At 42.2% G+C, this 26,462-nt stretch overlaps 2 protein-coding genes across 5 annotated transcripts; both read right to left on the reverse strand.

The window, feature by feature from the left end:
• Window positions 1-1,748: 1,748 nt before the first annotated feature.
• On the reverse strand, window positions 1,749-11,158 carry csrnp2 (cysteine-serine-rich nuclear protein 2). Of its 2 annotated transcripts, none has more exons than XM_086212547.1 (5): window positions 10,494-11,158; window positions 7,265-7,437; window positions 6,906-7,168; window positions 4,938-5,234; window positions 1,749-4,729 (listed from the first exon to the last, which is right to left on the reverse strand). In XM_086212547.1, exons 2-5 carry the CDS (start codon window positions 7,422-7,424, stop codon window positions 3,809-3,811), a joined length of 1,641 nt encoding a protein of 546 aa, XP_086068673.1. In that variant the 5' UTR covers window positions 7,425-7,437; window positions 10,494-11,158; the 3' UTR covers window positions 1,749-3,808. The 2 variants fall into 2 exon arrangements, with proteins under 2 accessions (XP_086068673.1, XP_086068674.1); XM_086212548.1 differs by having other exon boundaries at window positions 7,265-7,482.
• Window positions 11,159-12,890: 1,732 nt separating this feature from the next.
• Window positions 12,891-26,260, reverse strand: tfcp2 (transcription factor CP2). 3 transcript variants are annotated; one of them, XM_086213292.1, is made up of 16 exons: window positions 25,947-26,260; window positions 25,475-25,663; window positions 24,421-24,572; window positions 22,990-23,066; window positions 22,762-22,867; window positions 22,460-22,566; window positions 22,045-22,197; window positions 21,759-21,869; window positions 19,246-19,334; window positions 18,812-18,860; window positions 18,219-18,312; window positions 15,637-15,727; window positions 15,409-15,515; window positions 14,491-14,633; window positions 13,986-14,037; window positions 12,891-13,865 (listed from the first exon to the last, which is right to left on the reverse strand). In XM_086213292.1, the coding sequence occupies exons 2-16, from the start codon at window positions 25,594-25,596 to the stop codon at window positions 13,828-13,830; spliced, it is 1,491 nt and encodes a 496-aa protein (XP_086069418.1). In that variant the 5' UTR covers window positions 25,597-25,663; window positions 25,947-26,260; the 3' UTR covers window positions 12,891-13,827. The 3 variants fall into 3 exon arrangements, with proteins under 3 accessions (XP_086069418.1, XP_086069417.1, XP_086069419.1); XM_086213291.1 differs by having other exon boundaries at window positions 18,776-18,860; XM_086213293.1 differs by lacking the exons at window positions 22,990-23,066; window positions 25,475-25,663; window positions 25,947-26,260 and having other exon boundaries at window positions 24,421-24,489.
• Window positions 26,261-26,462: the final 202 nt, after the last annotated feature.

Raw genomic sequence — 26,462 nt, forward strand, 5'->3', positions numbered from 1 at the left:
TGACTTTTCGTCTGTATTCCAGGTATTCACGAAAATCTTTTCGTCTGTGGCCTCTCTAGGTAAGTGATATAAAATTGGAGTTCAATTTCCAAACTCACGTCGTTTCATAAGACTTTAGAAAACTTCCTCCAGAAATCACAAATGGCATCAAATGTCTAAGAGCTACTAACTGCCATGTGAAAAGTTGGTCCAATTCAATTATCCCCTTTGAGATGATAGCAGTCTTTGAGGAAGCCTTACAACCCCTGATAGTGGCTGTTATTTCTACCCCAGTTATCAGTTTGGCTTGCAAAGCCTTTTGAAAGGAAGTGCATGTCAGAGCAGTGAGTCTGTATCCTGCAACCAGAGCAGTGACCTCAGAGTCTAGTGCTCAACTGACAAAAGGCCCCATATAAGTAGCTTCTGACTCAGGCGCTCAGGGAACAGAGGAGAGTCATTGTGTCACTTCACCCGGCGAGCAACTTCCTGCTATTGAATTTTTAAATAATGCAAATATTTTTTCTTCCGCAATCAGTTGTTATAGCAGTGGCAAGCCAGACACCCATTTCAAGCTGTAAGATAATATAAGAGGCGCTTGTGAAAGGGTTGATACTGAAAAATATGCTCACCGGCATGTGGAACACTGGGCTGTAGCTTTCTATAATACTATCCCCAGTACTATCAGTCTGTGGTATGGATACCACAAGCAGCGTAGCTACTGGAGCGGATGAACACAGTAATTTAGATGCTGCAACACAGAGAGCAGGTGTGAGCGGCAATGCAATGTTAGTGCTGTCATCTAGTGGTTAATAATTGGGCTGCACCCAGCAGATGGTCACCGTTATGACCTCCAGAGGACAAAGGCTCATCATTTTCTACACTTTTTAGTGTGATTTCATGTAATCTACAGCCCTGACACATTAAAAATTAAAATGAATCACATAACACACAACACATAAAACTGTGCTTTTGTCAGCTTACTTTACATTTATCTTTGCCATGCCATATACCAGATCGAAATGTAAAAAAATGAACTTCAAAGTGTTACTGGGACCTGCTTGAATATGGCAAGAGAGCTTTCTTACATTGTGATATCACATTGAAGTTGAATATAAAATGTAATTTCACCGCGTTAGACATCCGAGTGACATGTTGTTATAAGTATTCGTGTTTTAATTCCAGAGATCGTCTGAACCGTTTTTGTGTGTAGTAACAATAACCTTGAGCTTTGACCTTTCATCAGTCCCAAGTGGAGGTTTGTGCCAAATTTGAAAAAAAAACAAAAAAACAAACTTCACTCCAACTGCATTTACTCACATGGAAATCAACATTTTGATCATACAGATCTTCAGCAGGATTGAAACGTTGATTTCCATTTGAATAAATACAGTTGACGTGAGCTCAGTCTGGGCTCTATTTTCTTGTTCCTCATTTCATGCTCTGCATCTTTGTCCTGCACCAGATCACCAAAGAGGACGCGCATGTTTTACGTCTTAAAAATCTGACCAGTGTCCCTCAAGGTCTTGTTGGGGTATCATATTAATGAAAAAGAGATGGACAGATGAACAAGCGGACATCACGCATGTTGAAAACTGTAAAAGTACTTCATCACAGGAGTAATGGTTGTGACCTATCGCAACCTTTGTGTTAGTTAGCTTTGGGTCATAGCAACAAGCCATCGCTGACGACGCAACCTTCAACCTTTAAGACCAGCCATCAATCCAAAATAAAAACACACGTAAATCTTGATCCTTTTTTTAAATGAGTACTTTATTGTTTTTATTTTTGTATATAAAAAAAACTTTGTGTCCACTTTAGGCAACAGTTAGCATGAGAGTAGCTCTCACGGCTATTAGATGAAAACCTAGAAGTCTTTTCAACAATCACACGCTCCTTTCATACAGAGAAAAAACATGATCACATCGTGTACTGGAGTTAATTTCACACAGCGGTCTCAAACCTTAAGTCTATTACAGGAAAGCCAATAGCTCAACAATAGGCAGCTTGTAATTAGCATCACTTCAAAGATGGTACTATGTTGAGGCACAAACACTAAGAGCTACGGAACAAACCGACAGCCTCACAACAACAACAGACGACTGCTTTGTTCCAATCTGATGAACGAACGCATCACTTAATTAGGTCTGAAACCGCTGCTTTGGTGCAACTCTGAAGCAAGTTTATATTAAGACAATACAAAAGGCAAAGAAATACATCAGACGTCTCATACACAGCAGCACATCCCGTGTTATAGCTGGCGACAAAACAAAGGACTGATTTTGTGTAAGAAGAGTCGGCACAATTACGCTGATCAGTACCAATCAGACGAAGCTTAAAAAAGACATTTAAATACCAGAAATGTTATACGATTGCGTTTACAATGACAAAACAGCTCATTCCATAATCACCACATTAATGATTTGCAGTACAGTAGCTATTGCGTTCCTACGAGAGGCTCTCCAACACTTCAGTCATCGAGAAACAGCTCCGTATTCATATAATAGTATTTCTCATGATGGCGGGGAGGAAAAAGCAGGGAGTTGTAAATCTGTAACATCAGCACCTTTCAGGAATAAAATATGTTTCCTCACTAATATACTGCCCTCATTCCCTAGTACAGTACTTACACGTGTACATGCACACACAGATGCGTACACACCTTTCGCTCACTCAACTTGTATGTTAGGCGTACACAAACACACACGCGCACACACACGCACACACAGATTGAACATAGAATATACAAATTCAGGTTGTTGTCAATCTGCACCATAAATTAGTAACATCACATAATTTTCACATTATTCTTTTAACTCTTTAAATGCTATTTTCTTTATTCGAACTTGAATCATCTCTTCCTAGGATTCTGGCATTTCATTATCACCTGAAATGACTACATGGCATTAAGAAGTAACATCTCCTCGTATCTCGTCTTGTTCAAATCCAGCAGTATCTAATCAACAAGAGACACAAAGAAATAATATCATAGGCATCGCGACTATTACAGGTACAGGTGTTCTGACAAAGTGACTGCAAGCAGGCCAAGGTGAGCAACAACTGAGGCCACAGCTTGCCTGCTGCTCTCTTCGCTTCACGTCTCCACGCAGCCATCGCTGCTCTCAGTTCACAATGTGCATACAGATTTTTTTAAAAAAAGCAGCAACCTCGGCTCGGTCTTGTACAATGCAGATGCATATACAGTACACAAGAAACAAGTATTTCCAGGATTATTAGGTCTATTTTCAGCGGCGGATTCTATCTGATGCCTTCATTTGGCTTGACTATGATCGCTGCAATAGAAAGTGAGCCAGTAAGAATCGAACAACATAAGCTTCTTGCACACTGCGAAAATGCTCAAGTGTTTTGTGTTGATAGCTTTATACATCACCAAACAAAGGGCTTATGTCAGCATTCATACACACACACACGCGCGCGCAAACACACACACGCACGCACACACAATGTGTTTTCTGTTTGCTGCGTTGGAAATTAACAAAGCACTACTCGCGGGGCTTCCTCATCCACAAACCACTCCTTCACGCAAGTGTTTTGTTTTTTTTTCCCATTAATGCCACATTCATCATCCCCAACAGAAATACATAGAATGTTGCCATGTAACTGCATCCATATTACTTCTGGGAAGTGATGTGCTTTCATTGTCGCCCCCCACCTACTCTGTTCTATTGTAATACTCCACATAACTCAACGACGATTACTACTACAGATTGCAACCTGTAATCATTCTCAACGATAGCAGTAATAAATGTGAAATGTAGTTTATTCATCTTAGATGAAGCTATTGTGCAAAATATCTGCAGTGAAGCTTGTACTAAACTTCAGGAGGCAGTGGATCCACCTGCTCCTCGGGGAGGCCCTGCTGAGTACTGGGGGACTTCTCCTCCACAACCTCCACACCTTCCTCTGAGTGCAGGATTCCATTGGTCAAAGACTTGCCTGAATTTAGGGAGGCCTTTTCAGGATTCTCCTCCTTTAACTCTGCTTTTTCTAGTTTGCTCTCCACACGCTTCTCTACTCCGACATCTCGCTCTCCCACCAAGTGCTCCTCCTGTTCTTCTGCTCTGGGTAGCGTCTCAAAGGCTGCAGGCTCTATGGGACTGAGCTGGTAGTAGAGCAGAGAAGTGGAGTCTCTGAGAAGCTCAGAGGGGCTCTCCTCCTGGTTGTCAGTGATGCAGAGCACTGTGGTGCCTGTGGGGAAGGGCCCCTGCAGGAGGACCTGCTCCACATCTGGCACCTCTGCCTGCTCTGGCAGCTCCCCTCCTAAAGCAGCAGGCAGGAGGCAGAGAGGCTGCTCTGAGAGGTCTCCAGTGCCAAGCTCTTGCTGGCCTGCCTCTCCTTCAGCCTCCTCCCTCTCCCTCCTCTCCTGCTCCTCTGCGCTCTGCAGGTGCAACACAGCTGTCTCGTTCTCTCGCTCCAGAATGTCCTGCTCTGCCAGCAGATCCTGAACCTCCACAACTGTCTGCACTTCGCTCTCTTCCAGCTCAGAGTCCAGGCCGGCCACTGAGGATAGGTCCGGGGATGTGGGACAAGTGGAGGAAGGGGAAGACATTGGGTCAGATTCAGCATACTGGTCCCCTGGCCCTTGTATCAGCATCCTCCTCTTCTCCAGGTCCAGCTTCATGATGGTGTGTAAGTAGTGCGTTCTGACACGCAGAGGGTTGAACTCAATACGGCCGGCGATATTGCCACAGCCATCCCTGGAGCATCCACATGGGAAAGACATTCGATCCACCTGGAGGAAAACGCATTCCAAGACACAGTAAACACTTAAAACTGTAATGCTGTGCAGTTTGACGGATGACATGCAGTACATGTTGAAGTAAAGACATCACCAGAGCTCACATTGTAAGGTTTTCAGGTGAAGACACACATGTACTTTCTCTTCAAAAGTACATTTAAAATATGATCATTTATAAAATCAAAAAGCCAACAACTGTTACCTGGCACTTGATGCCGGCCTGGCTGCAGCCACAGTGACGAGGGTCACAGTAAAGACGGCAGTCGCAGCCACATTCCTCCCGTGAGAGGCGGATGGCTCTGAGCTCGGCTTTCTCACGCGCATCAATGCGGGCGATGCCAGAAGCCCGCAGGAGGGCTCGACGACGCTTAGTGGGAAGGGGCTGAAGGAAGAAGCAGTCATCCACCTCCACCCCGTCTACATCCAGGTCCTCGTCTGATACGTCCTCCAGAGTCAGCAGATCTGCCTGAGCACACTCCACCGTGCCGTTCCTCGTCAGCTGCAAATGACAGTTAGGAAAAAAAAACATCAGCTGAAGACAATAATGTGAGAGGTAATGATTCCCTAAGGCTGAATTTTCATTTTATTTTAGAACTAACCGGACAATGGTGGAACTCAAGAGTTGACACAACACTCTATGAAGTAAAACTCCAGCCATTAAAGTCCTACTTAAGTAAAACTAGAGAGGCATTATCAACAAAATACTTCAAGCGTCAAAAGTTGTTATATCCAGCAGTTCCCAAGAGTTCCCACAAGAACTCCTGTGGTGATGTGATCTACTGGGACGCATCCCCAGATGCACCTCTGGAGTTCAAAGAGAAAACGATGAAGCGTGAGTGTCAGTTCGACTAAGTAGGCTACAACATGTTAACATTCAACATCATTGACTCTGTTTATCCTTTTAATAATTCATCAATTATTTGTTTTGACTTTAACATGTCTAAAAATACTATTAAAGCTTCCCCGTGATCAACGCCACCTCCTTCTAGACCGTTTTCTTTGTCTGACCAGCGACAACAAGAAAGTTTTCATTCTAAAACTACACGAGTGAAAAGCAGGAAGCATCTATTAGCATTTCTGAAGCTCTGCTGCATAAATATTTGCATTTTTCCTGGATACATTACTGAAGCTACGCACTTAATATCCAAATTACGATGGACTCCTCTTCTCAATATCAGTTCATCAGTGTAGTGAGCACTCTGGAGTGCAAGGAGGAATGCAGAGGAGCACCACTGAACACAGACCAGACCAGACCTGGTCCCCTTCCTGTCACTTACTGTAAGAACCAGAGGCTGCAGGGAGATCACCAAAGTAGAACAATGGAGGACTGATAAAACATCACTTGGTCTCATGAGTCTCCATTTTCTGCTATGACATTCCTATCTGATGCTGGTTAATTTCACAGAATCACCACAGACGTTGCCCATAGAAACAATTTGTAAAAGAATAGAAAAAAAACAAAACAAAAACCTGGCAGGTTAGTAGATGAACTACCTGTTTATTGAACTAAGGCCAAAGAGAGTCAGATGGTGAAAACATCTTTTAAATCAAGAAAAACCTTCAGTTACTCTCCAGCTCTGAAGATGCTACAGTAGCATCCATGCTAACCTCATCAGGAGCTGCCAGCGATGTTCTGAATGAACCTGTCCTGCCGACACAAATGCAAATCTGGGAAGGACCAAATGAACTGCAACCAACAATCAGAAGGTAGAATTTGAGGTTAAGATACATGAATCCATCCTGCCTTGTATCAATAATCCAGACTGCTGCTGGTAGTCAAAGGGTTTAGGAGATATTTTCTCGGCATGCTGAGCAACACCACGGCCAGCCTGAATGTCATTGACCGTGTATGTCCCCTTATGACCTGCAAAGCCCTTGTCTAGTGGCTGCTTTCAGCAGGACGTCACAAAGCTCAAATCATCCTGGACCGGTTTCACGTACACAAGAGTTCACTGGACTCAAACGGCCTCCACGGTCACCACCAGATCTCGAGATGAAGTGGAACAGGAGATCCACATCATGAAGGTGCTGCCCACAAACTAAACCAATAACTGAAGCACTTCTGAGGTCAAAAGGGAGTCCAACGTGGTACCAACAGGGGGTACCTAATAAACTGGCTGGTGAATGTAAGAGAGAAAGTAACACAACTTCTTTCAGATGTGTGGTTTACCTTCATCTTGCGAGCGTTGAGCTTCTCTTGGCGCAGGTGCTGCCGTAAAGTGTGCCGGTGGCTGGTTTCCTGTTCACGTGCAAACTCGCCCAGCGTGTAGTGTCTGATGGAGGAGTGGTGACGGGCCATACCCAGGGAGCTTCCCCCTTGGCTGGGCACGCTGGTGAAGCCCTGCCGCCGGGGGAAGTAATACACCGTCACCACATCAAAACGTACCCGCTTCCCCCCCGGTGACGGCTTTTGCTGTCTGAGGATGGATGTGGCTGATGAAAGGAGGAGGAGGAGCAGAGGCGGTTAACTGAACGCTTGCATTAATTAACTTCTAGTATTCTGTTGATTTTTTGATTTGTTTTTCTTACGGGTGAATGCGGTGCTGGAGGGGGGGTTGAGGCTGTCACAGCTGTCTGCGCTGTCACTGCTTGAGATGTCATCATCAGAGTCTTTAGATGTAGAGAATGGAGAGCTGTTGTCCACCTCTTCATATCGTCGTTTGAGGCTGAGGGACGAACCTGCCTCCATGGAAGCTCAGTGTCTGAGGAGCCGCAGAGAACATGAAGATGAAGCGGATTCACGATGGCTATTTGTCAAAAAAAAAAACAACACTCTTCAGTAATGAAGTATTACACAGGGATTCATATCTGCAAAATTTTAAAAGAAATTTTGTAGAATGCTGTGATAAAATTTTGGACGCAATCTGGATTAAATTGTTAATCCTGGATCCCGAGGACTGTTTTAGGCCCTAGGCTGCATCCTGTCCCATAGTCCACGAGTTCCCAAACTTTTCCAAACCCCCTTTAACATTCAAACTCTTGGCATGTACCACTTCTACTTCCACAGATGGCACTCGTACCAGCGGCTAAGCTAACACCGCTAACATTGATGCTGACTGGTGTTGGGCTGATGTTTTGATACTCAGGACAGTTTCCACTGCACCCATAGGTGTGGGGGCAAAATTGTTTCAACCATTTATCCGTATTCAAGCAAGCTTGGCAACATATTTGGAGCTTCTTCTATGTCTTTGGCCCCAGGTAGAAATGGACAAAGTCCACCGGGCTTGAAGGCTCAAACAACAAACTAACCAAACTCATGACCTGAATAATTTGAACCCAACTCTTCCTGTCTGAGGTCACTTCTCTGCACTAAACCAGAAAAAGTTGCCATCAGCTTTTGGCCCTGTCTCCTTTCATCTGTATTCCAGCGCTATCATAACCCCACCCCCCCCCCCACCCCATCCCCCCACCCCATCTCACATGAAATCCTTCTTTGAAATCATCAAGTCTAGAACCATCACCATGGCAACTAGGCAAGCAGGGTTTATGTGAGCAGGCTTGAAGGGAAATTATCTCTATGGCTTCACGCTGTTTTGTTGTTTTGTTTTTTGTTTCTCTTTCTGCTCAATTCTGCAATAAACAGAGGGCGATCGATGTGAGCGGAGCTGAAAGCAAATCAATCAAATCAGCTGGAGAGGTAAAACAAGGTGATGCACCTTCAGCTCACGCTCAGCGACGTCCTGTTCAAGCTGCCGGCGGCCTGCATCCCTCCAAGTTTTAAGTCTTCCAGACACAAAATTAATCAATACTTGCAATACTTGCTCAAAAACTATGACCAGTTCCTATACTATGACTAAGGTGTCGATACCTGTAATTAATGATTTACGATACGTCTCTGCGTCTGAACAAATGTTTAACCAAAGCCTGGGTTAACATGTCAAGTGGGAACGACAGTAAAGCTCTTTCCGACATGTGGATTCCTCTCAATGAGTCATTCAGATTTTAAAGCTGTCAGAGGTTACACTTCTAGTCTAAAAGGATTAACATGCTAGTACTGTAATACTGCAGATGTCCGCCTGTAATGGGGCTGAATGACTTCTGTACTACAGGGTAATGAAAGCTGTCTCGTCATTCAGTATCATATTTCAATACTTGAGGGGTGAACCTCCGAGGTTGTGGTTTGTTTTCTGTTGTCAAACTGATCTGAGTGGGAAAAATGGAAATGTGCTGAAACAAAAGAAGCTGAAACAGACAAACGAAGTTCAGCAAACTGGTTTATATTTGCGCGAAAATGCCAGGGAGTTGAAATCTGAAACCAAAGATGTGTAATATGTAATTGGGCCGTCTGATTCAGGATTTTCCTACAAAAGTGGTAATAAAATTTGGTTATGAAATGTTGTTATCAAACTCCTGTGGCAGCGTTTAGTAACGGAGGCAGGACGATTTATAATGCAACACAAAAGTTAATGATAGAAGTCATTACCCTGAGCATCTCTTCACGCGCTGGAATCACTACATATTAACCAAAATGGATTTTTGCGGCTGATGCAAGCACCAATATTACGGAGTAAATATCAGCCAACATTCTTTGTGCAATCATCTTTCAAATGTACTTACCAAATGCGGGATATTTTACCATTTAATAACAAACCTTATTGCCCAAATAATGACATCAGAGTCATAATAAACTTCAAAGAAGAGAATCTGATCGTTGGAAATAAATGCAAGAATCTTTTTTTTTTCTGGGATACAGTCTTTAAAATCAAACCGGCGCGACACCGACAGGGTTGGGCTCCGGCGAGGACCTGCACGATACGTATCACCCTACCATTTCACCATGGTATATTGCTCTATATTCCCTACACTCGAAATAACTGACGATAATTTTCAAAATAAAGAGCTGGCTTGTATAATAATACTTATATGTGTATCATATATCACAGCTGCAGGTGCTGCTCTACTGTCGCCCACCATGTCAGTCCACTGAGACTGTAACTGGGTGCAGGGGGGGTGATGGGAGGCCGTGCTGCAGTGAGGGTGGCCAGCAGGTGAAACTCTGCTGTGGCTAAACTTTACTCCTCTGGCGTCTGACATCACTGCCCTTTGGTTTTAGCCTCTTTGTTAGCATGTCACCTCCCATGCCTAGGGTGCAGAGTTCAAGTCCAAGGGTGGACGGTGCTTACACAATGCAAGGTTACACAGTGACATCTGCAGGACTTATGTAAAATATATCCACACTAGAAACCGGAATATCGTAATATATTCCTGTATCGATACCCCCCCCCCCCTCCTTAGAAAAGTCATACAAAAAGCATAGAAATTCAGGTTAAGGCTCCAAGATGGTATTTGGAATGAGGCTCTCAACTAAATAAGAAGCTGTGAGGAGCACAGACACGGATAATGGTGCAGTTTATAGAACTATGAATAGAGAATATAGAGCAGCAGAGGCGCAGTTCTGACGCCCCTTTGATAGAGTCATCCTGGTACTTTAACAGTTGCCGGCAGGTTCAATGTGGTATATTTTACATGCAGCCTGGATGAGGTATTTGTTTAGCTGGCTACACCACTGGGAGCAGATGCAGGGACTGACCAGACTGTGTTGGGGGATGTTTATCAGTCTGACAGGCGAAGGCTCTCTCTCTCTCTCTCTCTCTCTCTCTCTCTCTCTCGCTACACTACACCAGCTTTTACACACACACACACACACACACACACACACACACCACACCACACCACACACACACACACACACACACACACACACACACACACACACAATGACAAAGCGCCCGGTTAATGAAATACTAAACCCTCTTACCTGAGGCAGAAACAGGGACCCTTATTCCAACCAGCCCGTTGTCGTTTCCCCTTCCAGAGCGAGCCGCACATCAATCTTTTAACGCCCTATGAGATGCCTTTCTGTGCCAAGAGCAATATCCCTGAACCGAGTAGCCACACCGCAGCCGGGCAGCGCTGGTAACCGAGTGTGATCTGCTTGTGATTGTCAATTTGCAACACTTCTGTGTGACTACGAGGCTACTAAAGGCTCCATTCTCATTGTTCTGTTGAACACGAAGAAAACAGGAGCTGCCTGTTAGACCTGCGGGGTTCTGTTAGATGTTGCATGCCTGTCTATTTAAAGGGCACACAGCAGAAACAGGGGCGTCATATGATTCGCTGCAACAACATTTTCGGTGAATAAGTCTTATCTCCTTGATGTGAGCCTCGAAATATGTGCAAAGGAGAAATCCGCTGACATCTGTGTTCGTTTATCCTTTTTTCCCCTCTCTCTCTCTCTTCCTCTCACCGGGGCGGGTTCAGTCGGCGGAGTCGCTGTCTTCTCGCATTAACGCGGATTTTTTGTTTTTGCTTTTGTTTTGTTTGTTTTTTTTGGCTCGATTCGGTTGATGTCAGAATGTTGCAGGATTGTATGGACGAGAAGACGCTTTTCTCCCGGTTTCGCCCCGGCCCCGTTTGTTACAATGTAACAATGGAGGAAGAAGTTCCTCCCAGTTGCCGTATATATACTTATTGTGACATCACATACGTAGCCGGCACCGGAGCATGCCGGGAGATGAAGTGACTTTGTTGGCTTCTTTGTTCATATTGTGCAGAAACCAGAGGAGACGTGAAACATACATTATTAAAGACCGGAATAGTATTTAACATCGACCTGCGTTTGAACTCAAACTGATTTACATTGTTTTTACTTTACCCTGATTACATCTTGTCGAAACTAGTTTCCATGGTAACAAAATGACTGAGCATATTAGCTATGAGCCTCCACATCTGTTTAGCAATCATGACATTTTGGAATATTTCCTTATGAACTTAAAGATCCCACTCACACGGGTGTTCCAAAGTAGGGGTCAAGACCCCCGGAAGGTCACAAGATGTTTCTCATTTTATTACTTTTATTTTTTTTGGGGGGGGGGGGGGGGATAAAAATGGTTTTACATCTAAAATAGAAATGAGTTAAATTTCTATTCAATTTAAATTTGGCGGTGTGTTAAAGCCTAGAACTTTGTGTGGGTGTCTGTAGACCTCAGCCCCCTCAGAGATTGTGTGTGTGTGTGTGGGGGGGGGGGGGGGGGGGGGGCTGACATCTATAGTTTGAGGGTCATGAGCTGAAAAGTTTCAGAACCTCCTTTAATAAAGTTCACAAAAATGCTCTTAAATACTATTTTTGTCTGACAACGTTAGTTTGAAAAAAATAAACGATCAAACTGAAATCTTACACCACCATCTACTCCTGTCCTTGCCTAAGAATTCTACATTACGTGAACATTTTCTTCCACATTTAAGTGGTGGACACCAAATGTTTCCTACCAAAAGTTACTAGTAAAAGTGGCTTTCGTTTGTTAATTCTGAGGTTGCATTTCCATGCACTGTGTTTTATCAGTTAACCATTTCTTTCATTTCCTGATGTGAATCAAGTGCACTGAATTGAAATATAAACCTTTGCTCTCACTGTTTGGGTGCTGGAGTCTGCGCTCAGTTTTGCTCCGGCTTACCGAATGTTTATGGTGTCACAAATCATGAATGTGGAACTGCCATTTAAAATACAAGTTTAACTGTACAATGAAAATGTACACTTACCAATGAATGTGAAAACAGCCTTCGCACTGTCAAACTCTGCACAGATACGATTCTACACGTTAAACTCAAACATTCAACTGGGAGAACAGGAAGTCCAAGTGTGTGCACAGCTTTTCCAGGCCAGACGCTGACAAAAAAAATATGCACAAATGATGATCGAGAAAGAGTTTTGTCCGAACACTGGCTCAACAGCTCCCAATGTTCTGTTTATTTACTTGCAACATTTGGACCCACTGAGGTCTTCTTCAAGCCGAAAGATTCATTGTGCGGACAAAATTCTTTCCCAATAAGTAGGAAAAAAAAAAAAAAATTGCCTTGAGGGGGATTTTTAAGAACATTTAAAGCATTGTTAAAAACACATTTTATTTTCGCACATATTTTAAACACACACTCAACAGATAGCAGACAGTACATGAGTAAGTATTTCAATAAGGTGAACGTGATGGAACCAAGATGGGTGTCTAAAATGTTTTAAGCTATCCACTTCATGTCAGCAGCTACGATGGACTGAACATAAACTAACCACATGTCTTGACATGCAACTCCTGTGCGCCCAACGGCACATGACACGTGTCAGTATTTGGAAACGGTAATATCCCAAAAATCGTGACGGAGATTATGTGAAACAGACTATTAAAAAAAAAAAAAAAACAGTCAACATAATGTATGATTTGTTATGAAGATAATTTTAAAATAATGATCTATTGAAAAGAATTTAAAAAAAATTTAAAATAATGAAATGCAGATGAACTAAAAAAGCTTTTAAAGAAAGGAAGCACAAGGACCAGAGACAAATTGCTGGTGTAAACCACTGTGATCGCTAATGGACAGTGTTTCATCATTCGAGATTCATTCGTAACAACCAGTAGTGCCAATACAACACCAATGACTAGATGGAGCAGTGTTTGGGAGTCTTCGCTTTCTAAGGAGTTACAGATGTTTTGAAGGACAGCTGAAGTCCTGGAAGTTTCCCTTAATGTCCTGATTGTTGAAGTTGATGCCTCTGGTTGTGTGATTGCGTTAGCTTTGACATACTCCTTGCAGACTGGCTTATCTCCCAGTAGAGTCAACTTACATAGTGTGAAAGTCCAAGAACTGTCAGTCTGAATCACACTTTTGTGGCTTTGATTTCCTTTGTTTGTTTGTTTTTTTCCTTGGTTGTTTTTTTTTTGTTTGTAAGCGACAACAAACCATGAATTCTGAAGTGCAGAGCTTTGGCACAGCAGATGCTACGATAACTAAGAGTGAGAGCAGCTGTCGTACCACCAAACTCCTTCATGAGACACGAGCAACAGAGGAAACTATATCCATTTAAAAGAGAAAACAGCAGGGGCAAGGAGAACGTTACTTCACTGTGGTAACAGAGTCACTCCCTCAAAAGTAAGACAGTAAGTGAGGAGAGGCCAGGTGCTTCAGGGGCCTCGGGTTCCTCCCAGCAGCCACTTTCTTGGCCTCTCTGTATATTCCAGGAACAGCGATGAGGAGGGTGAAGCTGCAGAAGGGGCTGACCGGGTTTGAAGAGAGCAATTCAACGCTACTGTCCTACCCAGCCTTCACTTCAAGATGATGTGGTAGCCATCGTTTGTGTCATCTGCAGAGAAAAGAAATAACAGCTAATGGTTATAAATAAAGTAAAAACTATTTAACAGGCTCTCGTGGCTGTGTTAAATATAGAAACACATTATCATGCTCAAGAGTCAGGCTCAGTTACCTTTCATTGTGTCCAAAACAAAACATACTTCATCTTGGAAATTTTGAATCATCTATAAAGAGAGAAAATGTTGAAAAGCTGAGGAGGGAAAACACAGCAGTCCATAATCTGAGCATAAAAGCAGGTGTCATCTCAGATAGTCTTTAGTCTAGAGAACCCCTTTCCCAGCCGTCAAATACACCATCACCAGCTAATATCTAGCTTTTGTCTGCAACACGAACACATGCATTCATTATCTAATTCCAGATCAAATGACTCAGGGATTTATTGGCTCTGATTTAAACGCAAAACCCAAGTCAAAGTGGTAGCTTGCAGCCCACTTCTGGCACAGTACGACAACATGTGTCACAGGGGTTGGCGCATAGACGGCAGGGAGTAGACGAGGGTTATAAAAAAGTAACCACAGAAACACCGTAACTACCCTTTATACTGGTTTCTATGTTGTTGTTGTTGTTTTTACTGTTTTCTGGTGGGTGTCATCTTATGTGTGAAAACACCGTCTCACCTCATCGCTAACCAGCACATGGATGCCAGTGGGACCCTGTTTGAAGATCTGGTTGATCTGTCTGGGAGAGATGTTGAAGAGTTGAGCAATCTTCTCTGTCAGCTCAGTGGCGGTAAGTTCCTCCAGATAAATGGCATGATATACTGCAAAAAATAATAATAATACATGGGTACAGTCATCCTTGACATACAGTCAAAACATGTAGAAGTGTGTGTTGTATGGTTTTCACTACTTTGAATTTTACCTGACAGAATACTCTGTATAAATACACAAAGCAGTTGTGACATTAATGCATTTCAGTGTGACATTTTACTCAAACCTGCATCAACTTGCTTTAAATAAGTTCAGAATCCGTAGTCATACGTTAAATCAGCCACCAGAGTTGAACAAAAGAATAAAAGGTGAATTTAGGGACAACATTTATGGAACTGCACTTATTTCCTTGCTTGATTGATGAGACGCTTCTCTACAGACTAAATAAGCTCCAAGTCTTAGCTTAGCATAATTTAGCATAACGGAAACAGATGGCCTGGATTTGTCTGAAGGTAACAAAGCATCTCTTCGCAGCCCCTCTAAATTCCACTAATTACCATGTTATTTAAAATCAATATGAGTGATGATTTCACTGCAAACTCACAATGACAGCAAGAGTTGTCATCAGAATTCAAATTTAACTAAGAACGTCTCTCAGCAAGAAGGCAAATAACTGGGCTTGTACAGCTTTAGAAAGAGACAAAATCATTTTCACAGCACCTGAGCCAAAAATTACCACAATCATTGTATATTTACCAGCAGCTCATACTTACATTGTACATTTTGATCTCTATTATTTATTGCTCGCTTATTTCAAGACTAAGAGGTTAAAAAAAAAAACATGGGGACAACAGGATGAATGAAAGAAATAACACATATTCTTACCAAAGAAAGTGTTGGTGGCAGCTTCTCCATTTTCATGTTTGGATTGCTGCTCTCGCGCTTGTTGAGACTCCTGACATACGTAGATGGTTAACCTTGGACGCACCACCCTGTGCACCACAGCACCCACAGACAGAATGGACACAAATGACAATGGATAGAAATTTGACCTCATAAGATATATTTGATTTAATGACATGGTAAAAGAGGATGACCACAACGAAAACCCACCGTCCCTTTAGTGCATTAAAGAGTCGTATACCATCAGCTGGCCCACAGATCTGAATGACATCGTCCCTGGTCAGCTTCAATAGGTCTGCCCCTGGTAACAACAACAAAAGCAACATGTATTGGTGTATCGATCAGGGTCTTTTATATTCACTCTCACCCCATCTGTTGAGCCATCTTACATTATCAGATTAAAATATTCATCAAAACCTGCCCCACAAACCCCCAACCAAACAATAGGAATAAATAATAAAAATAACATTTCTCGCCTCTGCGTGTTGTTTCAGAGACAGTGAGATGTGATGAGAGGGTGGACTAGTAATGCGGAGCTGCTTTCAAAGGAAGACGGAGACATGAAGCCACAAACAAACCCACTATATAATCAACCAAGCTATGAGTCACCAGCCCAGATGACACATTACACTCATGAGTACTCGAGCAACTCAGTGACAAAGTAGCAGACAGTTTACAGCTCCATCTCCAGAGGTCTGAATCAGGCGCAACTTATTTGTGACTTATTCTGAACGCTTCCTGACCTGACTTAACTGAATCTGTGACATTTTCTAGAAAGAGTGCCAAAAACCACCTTATCTGCAAGACTTGGGTGATCTTTCTGAAATGGTGGAAGTGGGTTCACCCGGACCAACTCAGATCTTTCACTCAGACCCTTTAACTAACCCAGGACTGGCGACTCTGTCGTCTCCGGTCACCCGGATCCCTTTCTTCCTACACCTGCTGCTGCTGTCACTATGCTATGTTAAAAAATTGCCTCAGTACCTTTCCGCATCACCTGCATATTCTCGTTATAATATATCTACCATCTGTCAGGCTTTTAGCAAGTAGCCGAGCTGCCAGTATTTGCAAGGCAAGGCAAGTTTATTTGTACAGCACATTTCAGCAACAGGGCAATTCAAAGTGCTTCACATAAAACAAACATAAAAAGACATTCAACATAATTAGAGAATGTAAAGACAGAGAAAGACATTCAACATAATTAGAGAATGTAAAGACAGAGAAAGACATTCAACACAATTAGAAGAGTTACATTGCAGCTAAAGTAAAGTTAGAGATAGAAGCTAAGCAGGCAGATAGAAGTTACAGTGCAGTGTGAGATACTGATCAGAGGCCTCAAGTTTGATTTAATAATAGGCCACGGCAAACATATGGGTTTTCAGCTGTGATTCAAAAGAACTGAGAGTTTCAGCAGACCTACAGTTTTCCGGGCGTTTGTTCCAGATATGTGGAGCATAGAAACTAAATGCAAGTCCGGAAACATAGCTGTCACTCACAGATCCAGACTCATCCTGCATGTAGCACTTCCGTAATAGCAGACTCAGACCCACAAACCCAAATGGATCTGTGGCTCTTCTGTAATAGCAGACTCGGACTCACTAGTGAGTGGATCAGTGGTACTTCCTCTATAGAAGATCCAGACCCAGACCCATTGATCCAAATGGATCACTTGCACTTCCGCAGCAGCAGACTCAGACTCACTAGCCCAAATGGGTCAGAGGAACTCCCTAACTAGCAGACTCAGATACGCAAACCTGAGTGGATCGGTGGAATTTCCTCAATACCAAGAAACAGCAGATTCGTCTGAGCTCTGGAACTTTCAATAGCACAAAACATGGCTCAGTTTTGTTCATCATAGGAGAGCGGGTTACACCTGGTGCGAAATTCTACATTTCCGACTATCACTATCAATTAAGCAGCTTTTTCACCTCCATTAACACAGGAAAACTGTGTTCACATTAATTTGCAATGTCATGAAATGAAACGATCACGCTCGTAAAAAGATTGCATGTGGGCATGTTTCACAACATGACAGACTTTTTCTTTGATTCAATACAAAAACAAAACATAAAAGTAAATCCCTTCGCTTCTGCCTAAATTCTTGTCCCTGTCCTGCAGCGCTCTCATTGAGTCCCCTTGCTCCTCGGGGCAGGTGAGGTCAGCAGGCGTTCGGGCTGTGTGTCATCTAGGATTATGCTCTTGGTGACACTGATTCAAGTGACTTAAAAGACTCATTAACCTGGATCTGGTGAGTGACCCAGAAGGACTCAAATCCGTAAAAGGGAACGAATTTCCGGGCTGCACAGTGGTTAGCACTGTGGCCTCACAGCAAGAAGGTTCCGGGTTCGAGTCCCGGCTCGGGCACGGGATCTTTCTGTGTGGAGTCTGCATGTTCTCCCCGTGCCTGTGTGGGTTCTCTCTGGTACTCCAGCTTCCTCCCACTGTCCAAAGACATGCAATTTGGGGACGAGGCTGATTGATACTCTAAATTGACCGTAGGTATGAATGGTTGTTCGTCTCTGTATGTTGGCCCTGTGATGGATTGGCGACCTGTCCAGGGTGAACCCCGCCTCTCGCCCGTTGATGCTGGGATAGGCTCCAGCCCCCCCGCGACCCTTACTAGTAAGGAATAAGCGGTAGACGACAATGGATGGAACAAATTTCCCACCTCTATGAAATAGTTCTTGTGTAAAGTAGCAGGAGTGTTACATGTCAGCATCACTCATACGAGAACAACGGCCTCAAATAAAGTCTTACATTTGCAATAATACCTTGCTCAAGAGTCATTTTACCTGAGAAGTTGGTGAAGAGCCGACAGAAGGGTGAGAAGCGGTTTCTATGAAGCCACTGTTGTGCATCTTGTGGTGTTGCCGTGGGTAACAAATTCTGAGAAGGAAGAAGATGGCAGCCTCCAAATCAATACTTTACTGCCACTTCCTCACAACTTCCAGAAGTTGTGGTTAAAAATTAATAGCTTTGGGGCAACTCCTGTATGTCATTTAAGTCCTTAACTTGAAAAAAGTTATACACAAAAATATACGGCTTAGCAACATGTCAGCTAAACAGATGGATGCCCGAAATGTCTATCTAAATCATTGGCTACCGTAACAATGAAGAATTGCTCCAATCTCTTGCACTCAACAGAGGTTGACTGTGACCTTTTTATCGATGATTTACAGTTAACAAATGCCATCCCTCACACCTTGAAGCAGAAAAGAACTTTTGCTACACTTCTCTTTTTCTTAAGGGTTTCAGTGGATTTACTAGGAAGCAAAGATGTAACACCTAGATCACTTTCGATTTATCAATATTGACACACATCAGATCAGTGAGGAAGGAGCTACTGTACCTTGGCAATCAATCCAGAAGGTGAAAAAGCACTTACATCTACTACCTGAACGACAGGCTCAGGCTGGTGGTTCGGTGATCCATTTCTAAAAAGAGGAAAAATTTTCCACGTTACAGAATGTGAGGAACGGATGGAAACCTACATTCACAAGTACAGGAAATGTATTATCCAGATTTCATACATTTTCTTATGAACACTTCGCACCATCCTACACAAACTCTACAGCCGTTTCAGTCTTTGAAAAAAAAACATGTACAACCATGTTCATTTCTTAAAATACATCTTTTTAATTTCTATCTTTACTTTAAAGTAAAGAGTATGACTGCGTTGATTAAACTGCATGTTTGTATTAGTCTCACTATATTCTACTCTATGTTGAGGACAGACTCCTTGTACTTGGAGACTTTACCCAGCAATAAACCAGATTCTGAGAATCTAAACATCCTTCACTTTCTGTTGAACACACATACCCTTCTGCAACTGGGAAGCTGTTTTGTGTGCTGTTGAAACCAGGAGATGGTGAGTTGTTGACATATGTGACTTCAGGCCAGGGAGAGCACTGCAAAGATATTAACAGTTCTGTTATTGTTAATTAAATAACCAAAGATATATTTCTGTGTGGTAGCACAGAGGTGCAGTGGTCAGCACTGTCACCTCACAGCAAGAAGGTTCTGGGTTTGAGTCCCGGCTCGGGCACGGGATCTTTCTGTGTGGAGTCTGCATGTTCTCCCTGTGCCTGTGTGGGTTCTCTCTGGTACTCCAGCTTCCTCCCACAGTCCAAAGACATCAAGAGAGGACGAGGCTGATTGATACTCTAAATTGACTGTAGGTGTGACTGTGAGTGTGAATGGTTGTCTATCTGTATGTGTTGGTCCTGCGATGGACTGGTGACCTGTCCAGGGTGAACCCCGCCTCTCACCCGAAAGCTGCTGGGATAGGCTCCACCCCCCGTGACCCTTCACAGGATAAGTGCAAGAAAATGGATGGATGGATATTTCTGCGCCACGGTCCATTTGAGTGTCATCCTTAAGTGTTCTTTCATAGCTGTAAATTATTTGTCAGCCACTGCTTTCATAAAATTGTTTCTCAAGCAAATGTGCCCATCTTGTTTTTATTTCTCACTGTAAAGTCAACATCTGTAAACATCTTTGGTATGCAACTGTTGGTCTAACAAAACAAGGAAATCACATTTCATCTTGAGCTCTGTAATCAACCATTATCTGGGTTTTTTTCTCAATTTTTTTTAACGTACATGGGCGAAACACTAAATCGAAAAGTTGCAAGAAAACGATAAACATTCATTGGTTGCAGCTTAATTTGGAATGCTAGTCCAAGTTTTGATAATAACCCAGCACGCAGCTGTTTCTGCTCTTGCGCGAGGTCACTGGTTAATCACATGGCTTACTTGTGGAGACAAACAACCATTTAGCAAAAAAGTTAAAAAAAAAAAAAAAAGTAGTCTGTGGAAGGAAACCTGCAGACACTAGAAGAGCATGCAACCTTCACACTGAATGGCCAAAACCAGCTCACCCAGAATTTTAATGCCACAGGCATTCAGATCATAGATATGCCACTAGACAGTTTAAAATAGTTTAAAATGAAACATTCAACTAGTAAAAATGCCAAAACGTCTCTATTACTCCCACTATGATTTTAAAGAGTCTTTAGAAGGAACCACCAATGCAACCAAACTCTCCTGTCGTCGTGTCATTGTGATAAACAGGGGGAACCAAATAAACTTGTAGCGTGCGGTTAGTTTATGATTAAGTGACTTCAAGTGATTGTCAATATTCCGAATTTTGTTTTTCTTCCACAACTAACAGCACCCAATTCAATTAGATTCCACATATGTAGAGAGACAGACACTGAGCCACATTTGAAGAAATTTCCAGCAACCTACAGTGCTTATGTTTGAAGTGTTTTGTTATGAGTTAATTTCAGAGCCGGCCCTGACGTACCTGAGGCCCTATGAACAATTCTGCTAGGGGGGACTTCCGACCTGCCCCATGAGCCATACAGACCTCACCGTCAGACCTGATACTCCAGTACTGCCAGTGTAATCCTCCTTCCTTCAAAACAGGTTGCTTCAGTTAGTCTAACAGTAAGTAGACCTATTAACAAAATGTATAAAATATTAAGGCCGCTTGTGAGCCAATCTGCTGGACTAGACAGTTAATCAACATTTAACATTTAATAAAAAAATCAATAATTCAGCATGTCAAGCCATCCAATGCTTTAGATCAAGTCCAGACTTGTAACTCAACCTGAGTGAGACCAGACGATCATTTATGCGCCGTCTACTGAGGTTGCAGTACAAGTTTGGTCTTGTGCGTGAATATGAACATACGCTCATGCACGGTGCAGTAATCTGATCTGCGACTTATAAACACGGTTGCGGATTGGCGATAATCAATCATAACAAATAGTTGTGCGTCACCGTCACTTCTGCCAGGCACAGACACACAGAACACAGTGACTGACAACAAGCAAGCGAGACACAGACAGATCAGGATGCACTGCGAGACAACACTGCTGTTGTTTGTTGACATCAAACCTACCCGATGGATTCAACCACATGTCAGATTCTTTTTCTCTTTATATGACCAGAACGATAGCTCCACTTCATCTGCTCACCAAAGTGTTTTGTTGTTGATTTTTTTTTGTTCATTGGCACCCACTTTAGCTTTTGACACAAGGGGGAGGAGCAGCTTTGTGTAATTTGAGGGGGCCTACGCAACCTGCAAAGTGAGTGTATAGGAAGGGCCGGCTCTGGTTCGTTTGCAGGGAACAATAAAATAAGAGTTCACTGTACAGTTTTGATCAAATCCAATCCAATAATGATGTCAACTAATTCTACTACAAGGTAGTATTTCAGAAAAGCACGATTAGCATATTTTAGGCCACGGTAACCATAGCAAGAATACTCTCTACATACACAACAGTAAATAAGGCTAATTTTGATGGCCCTCATTCATATACTAACCTCTGTAAGAATGGTAGTTTCATACGATGGCTGGTATTTCTCCTTTTCCTGTGGCGCCCTCTTCTCCATTTTCTCCCTGTCTGTCTTCTGCTTTCTGTCTGCACCTTTAGGCTGAAGCAGGTCGTGTGAGGTTAGGTTTAGAAACACCATCACCAGAAGTAAGATTTACATCCTAAATATACACTTTTATTATCAGTATTGTGTCTCCTTTGCTTCACTGCCTGTATTTTCCAGTACATTCCATTTTTTTGTCTTTCCTTTTTGGCCAGTCTTCAGTGACACTTACCTTGAACACCTTGACTTGGCAAGAGGCAGAGTGGAGGTGTTCTGTGTACTCGCCACTCTCATTCTCTTTAAACGTGTCAATCTGGATACGGAAAGGCACACCCTTTTCTCCTCCGTGCTTGCGCATCGTAAATTCCGTGCTGATGCAGTGAACCTAAACAAGAAAATAAACATAATGTGGAACTTTAAACTGGAATGATGACATTGCATAAAATGTAAGCCAATTAAACCAATAACAACATTTACTCAAACTTTTTGTATGTGTAATTATATTGTAAATATAATCATTGCCTGTAGAATAAGACTCTAGCAGAAATGCAAGTTTAGCTCTATAGTTCCTCCAAATTGCCTGGGATTAAAGCCAATGTTTTTAATGAATGAGCGTAATTGAAGGACAAGGCTGCCCACCATGCTACCTGGATAAAAACTGAGGTTCTTTTTGATGGTTCCCAAAGGAACTCCACAGTGTTAAGCTGAGTAGGGTTAGCCCTGGGGTCGATTATGCCGACTGACATGGGGATATCTGCAATGGATCAATGTAAAACAGGCTGTTATCAAAAGAGTTCTGAATGGATACCAGTGTCATCTCAACTTTGTGCTTCAAGAATAGGCTAACATTCAATATTCAGAGCTATTAGACTTCTCTACATCATTCTTACAAGTAAATGAAATCCAGTAAATAAAAGAATGAACCAGCTATTTTTTGATAGGTGCTCACCCAAGTCAAGGATACGATCTCCAGGTCTATTCCAGCGCCAGCCTTCCAACTGCTGGTGTTCTGTGTACTGGAGTCGTCGGTCATGAAACACCACACGGATGATGCTCTGGAATTCAGAGACATTATTTTCATGACCAGTTCAAGGCAGATGTTAACACTATTGAAGCTAGGTCATCAATACTTAGACCCAGCAAGGACCTTGGAAAAAGGTGCAACTCTGAAACATACCTTTACCATTTTACCCATGATTTCCGGAAGTTCCCCAATTTTCCGATTGTCGAGCATGATAATTTCATAGGACTGCCCTGCAATGACAAGAAAACATAATGAATAAACAAGTAGAAATGAACATTTATAGCTTTTATCTGATCTTCAAAGTCACATTCATGCTTATACATACTAAATTTACTTCGCTAAAAGTGGGTGTCACTGAGTAAACGGCAATACTTCATCTTGAAAAGTGGCAAATGGAATGGCATCCTTGTACAGTCAACTCTGCAATAATTGTTAAAAAATAATTCAATACACATCACAATTTCAGCATGTAAGAGGACAAAACATTCTCTAAATGCTGTCTTTCAAAGGGACATAATCCTGCCAGAAAGAATGTTTGCTATAACTCTGTTTACAATCTTACACCACATATACAAATACACACAACATGGAATATGCTGCATTTCTCCCAACAAATGTATGAAGATTCACAGACGGTCAGGTGATAAAAGACAAAGAAGGACAAGGTCAAGGACAACGGAATTTTCTTTCAAGGAATACTCACGTAGCGATTATATTACAACTGTAGCAGTACAAGGGGATTCATAATCGACCGAGACACTGATGCATCAACTCATAAGATGATAAATATTTTACAAAGCCTCTGTTCAGTTATGGGCAGTCTACAAATCACACTGAACTCGGAGAACAGCCCTCACAAGGCATGTTTTACAAGTGAGTCTCACATTTAGCGCTAATTTCCTTCAAAATTGATGTGAGAAATGTTTTCAGAGAAACGCGATGAGTGCGTCGTGGTCACAGTTTAGCTATCCTAGTGCACTGGGCTGAATGATACACTGAAATTTTAGTGCAATCATAATTTGGCGTGGAGTAATATCCAAATCACAGCAGGTGTAACAGACAAACTTGGGTCAAAACACCCTTCAAAATGAAGTATTGTGGTGCTGCGGAGATATCACAGCCTGTGAATGGTACTCTACAGACATCAGCAAAGGACTACATTTGGTACAGGTACCTGCAAAAATCACACAAATATTGTTTCAATATTCTTTTCCATTAAAATATAGATAATAATAAGAGAATGAGAATTCTTCCTGAATCATATTACAATCACAACATCGGTCAAATAATCTCAAAGTGGTGGCTAACAGCTGAAGACTGGATTATGCTGCACAGTGTTACACTGTCCTCCCGTACAATCAGTCTCTGTTTTCTTCTCTCTGACAAACCAACATAATTTTAGATAATGGTCTGAATATTTTACACCTTGCAACATTGTCCTTATTTGCTCTGTGTACAGTGATGCAGCAATATATATAAAAATAAAAAAAAAACACTGATATGACTGCTAACTCAAAGAGTCAAAATTGAGAGGCAGCCTTCACATCTATCTATCTACATAGCGGCTGAGATCCAAGTGCTGACCTTGGTTGAGGTAGGTGAGTGTTTCATCATGCAGTTTAACGGCTGGCGAGGTAGCTGCACACAGAACATACTGGAAGGGAAGGACCTTGTTTTCAGTGTCTGGAGGAAGGTTTGACTCCTCCTGTTTGAAGATTGGCAGGGCAAGTACATCGCTGAGGATCAGACAAAAGAAGGAAAGCTGTTAGAAAGACACCAAAGCCCCATCACCTTGCTGTGAGACATTTACATTTGTTTTCCTTTACCGAAAAAAACAGGTTATATAAAACCTTGAGATTATTAAATGAAAAGGAGGAAAATTCATTAACACTCAAGGATAAATGGGTAGTAATTGCGTTCGCTGGCATTACAGTTCATTAATCATAATGAAGGTAACACTAATAAATGCCAAGATTTCCAGCCTGTATCTCATTGCTCCTCTCAACAGAAGAATTTTAACAACAAGGAGGCACTTTGCAGCTTACTCGCTATCATATAACAGGGCACTTAACCAGCTTGAATAGGACTCAAAAGACAGGAATCTCAGGTCAGCGAGACCTGAACTGATTTCACATAATGTTTTATTCCATGACATAAGGCAATTCAAGCAGCACAAACATCATTAATATCTACATGGACATTTTAGTCTTAAATAAGTCCTCACCACATGACAAATCAACAGGTCTTCGCCGATCGATCGAGGACAGGCTAGTTCTGCTGCTCCGATTAAATTTCATTACTCCTACAAGCAGTCCACTTTAACATATATGTTAAATTATTCCTGAAGAAATTCATCTTCTAAAGATATGTATGGGTTCAGTTTTTTATTAATGTGAATATAAAGGCAAAAGCTAAGCCTAGAAAAAAAAACTACTCATAAATGAACCTTGATCACTGTTTACAAAATTTCATCAATTTTACAAACTACTCAAAGTGACATCTGAAGCTAAGACGTCACTTTGTGAGTTCCGTCGCTATCACTGCCATATCTGAAGGTACTTTTGTCAATACTGCTTTGAGACACCGTAGATAAAGTGTTTTCATTGACATCGGGATACGAAGGGGTCTAAAACTGTACCTCATGCTATATGCCCCTGCACCGAGCTCCTGGCCGATGCCCGAGAGGCTTGCATCAAAGTCCTGGACCAGTCCGGACTCAATCACTTCATCTGTGAGAGGCAACTTGAGAGCCCACGCCATGGTAACGATGTGGAGACCTTACGGATTGCGGTTCACCTGGAGCCAAGTTTTAACCGTTTCCCACAACCTTCGTGGGAAAGGACAGAGAGAATAGTAGCGGCTCTAATACCTTTGAAACTGTCAATAAGAGACAGCAACAACCTTTTGTAGACGGACATGCCCACAAAACAACAAAATGGTATCAAATTATTCGTTTTTGCAATTGTCAGTAATAAGTCATCATTCTTCAAAATTAACAGCTGTAGTTTTAAACGCAGCACATTTTAAGTACTGATGCAAAGAAGTTGAGAAGCCATATCAACTTTGTTATTTTAATTTAGTTAAATAACGATTTCAAATACACAACTTACCTTGATGTAAAAGCTACTTGCTAAGACTGCGAGAGCTTCATGCCATCATGTCGCGCTCCTTCGCTTAACACTAAAATAAACATGTCGAGCTAACCACTTAGCCAGCTAACTGAGCCAGTAAAATGTTAGCCCACCTTTGTCTCCCTAGTTGGAAGTTTCACGCAAACAAGTTCTTCCCGATATACATATCTATAAATGAGATTACGTTGAATATATCCAGTAACTCTGAATAAATGTCACAGAAAATATTGCTTTTGTTTGTTTATCTAGCTTCGCCAGGAAAAGGAGCTGCCGTAACTTCCGTTTCATCTTCTTCGACGTTTTATTTCACAGTAGTACAAATGCGAGTGAGAGCGCATTAGCACCACCTATCGTTTTTAATTATTAAAACGCCACAGATTCCTCGTTTTAATAGGGATATTGGTCAAAGGGGTCCAAATGTTTCCACACGCAACAAAACGGAGTAATTAATAAAGGCTGTTTATTTGATTTCTGACATGAAAAAAATAGATGTGC

Source organism: Aulostomus chinensis, chromosome 9, assembly GCF_037954235.1.
Source record: "Aulostomus chinensis isolate RoL2024-O1b breed Wild chromosome 9, RoL_Achi_v1.0, whole genome shotgun sequence".
NCBI classification, from domain to species: domain Eukaryota; kingdom Metazoa; phylum Chordata; class Actinopteri; order Syngnathiformes; family Aulostomidae; genus Aulostomus; species Aulostomus chinensis.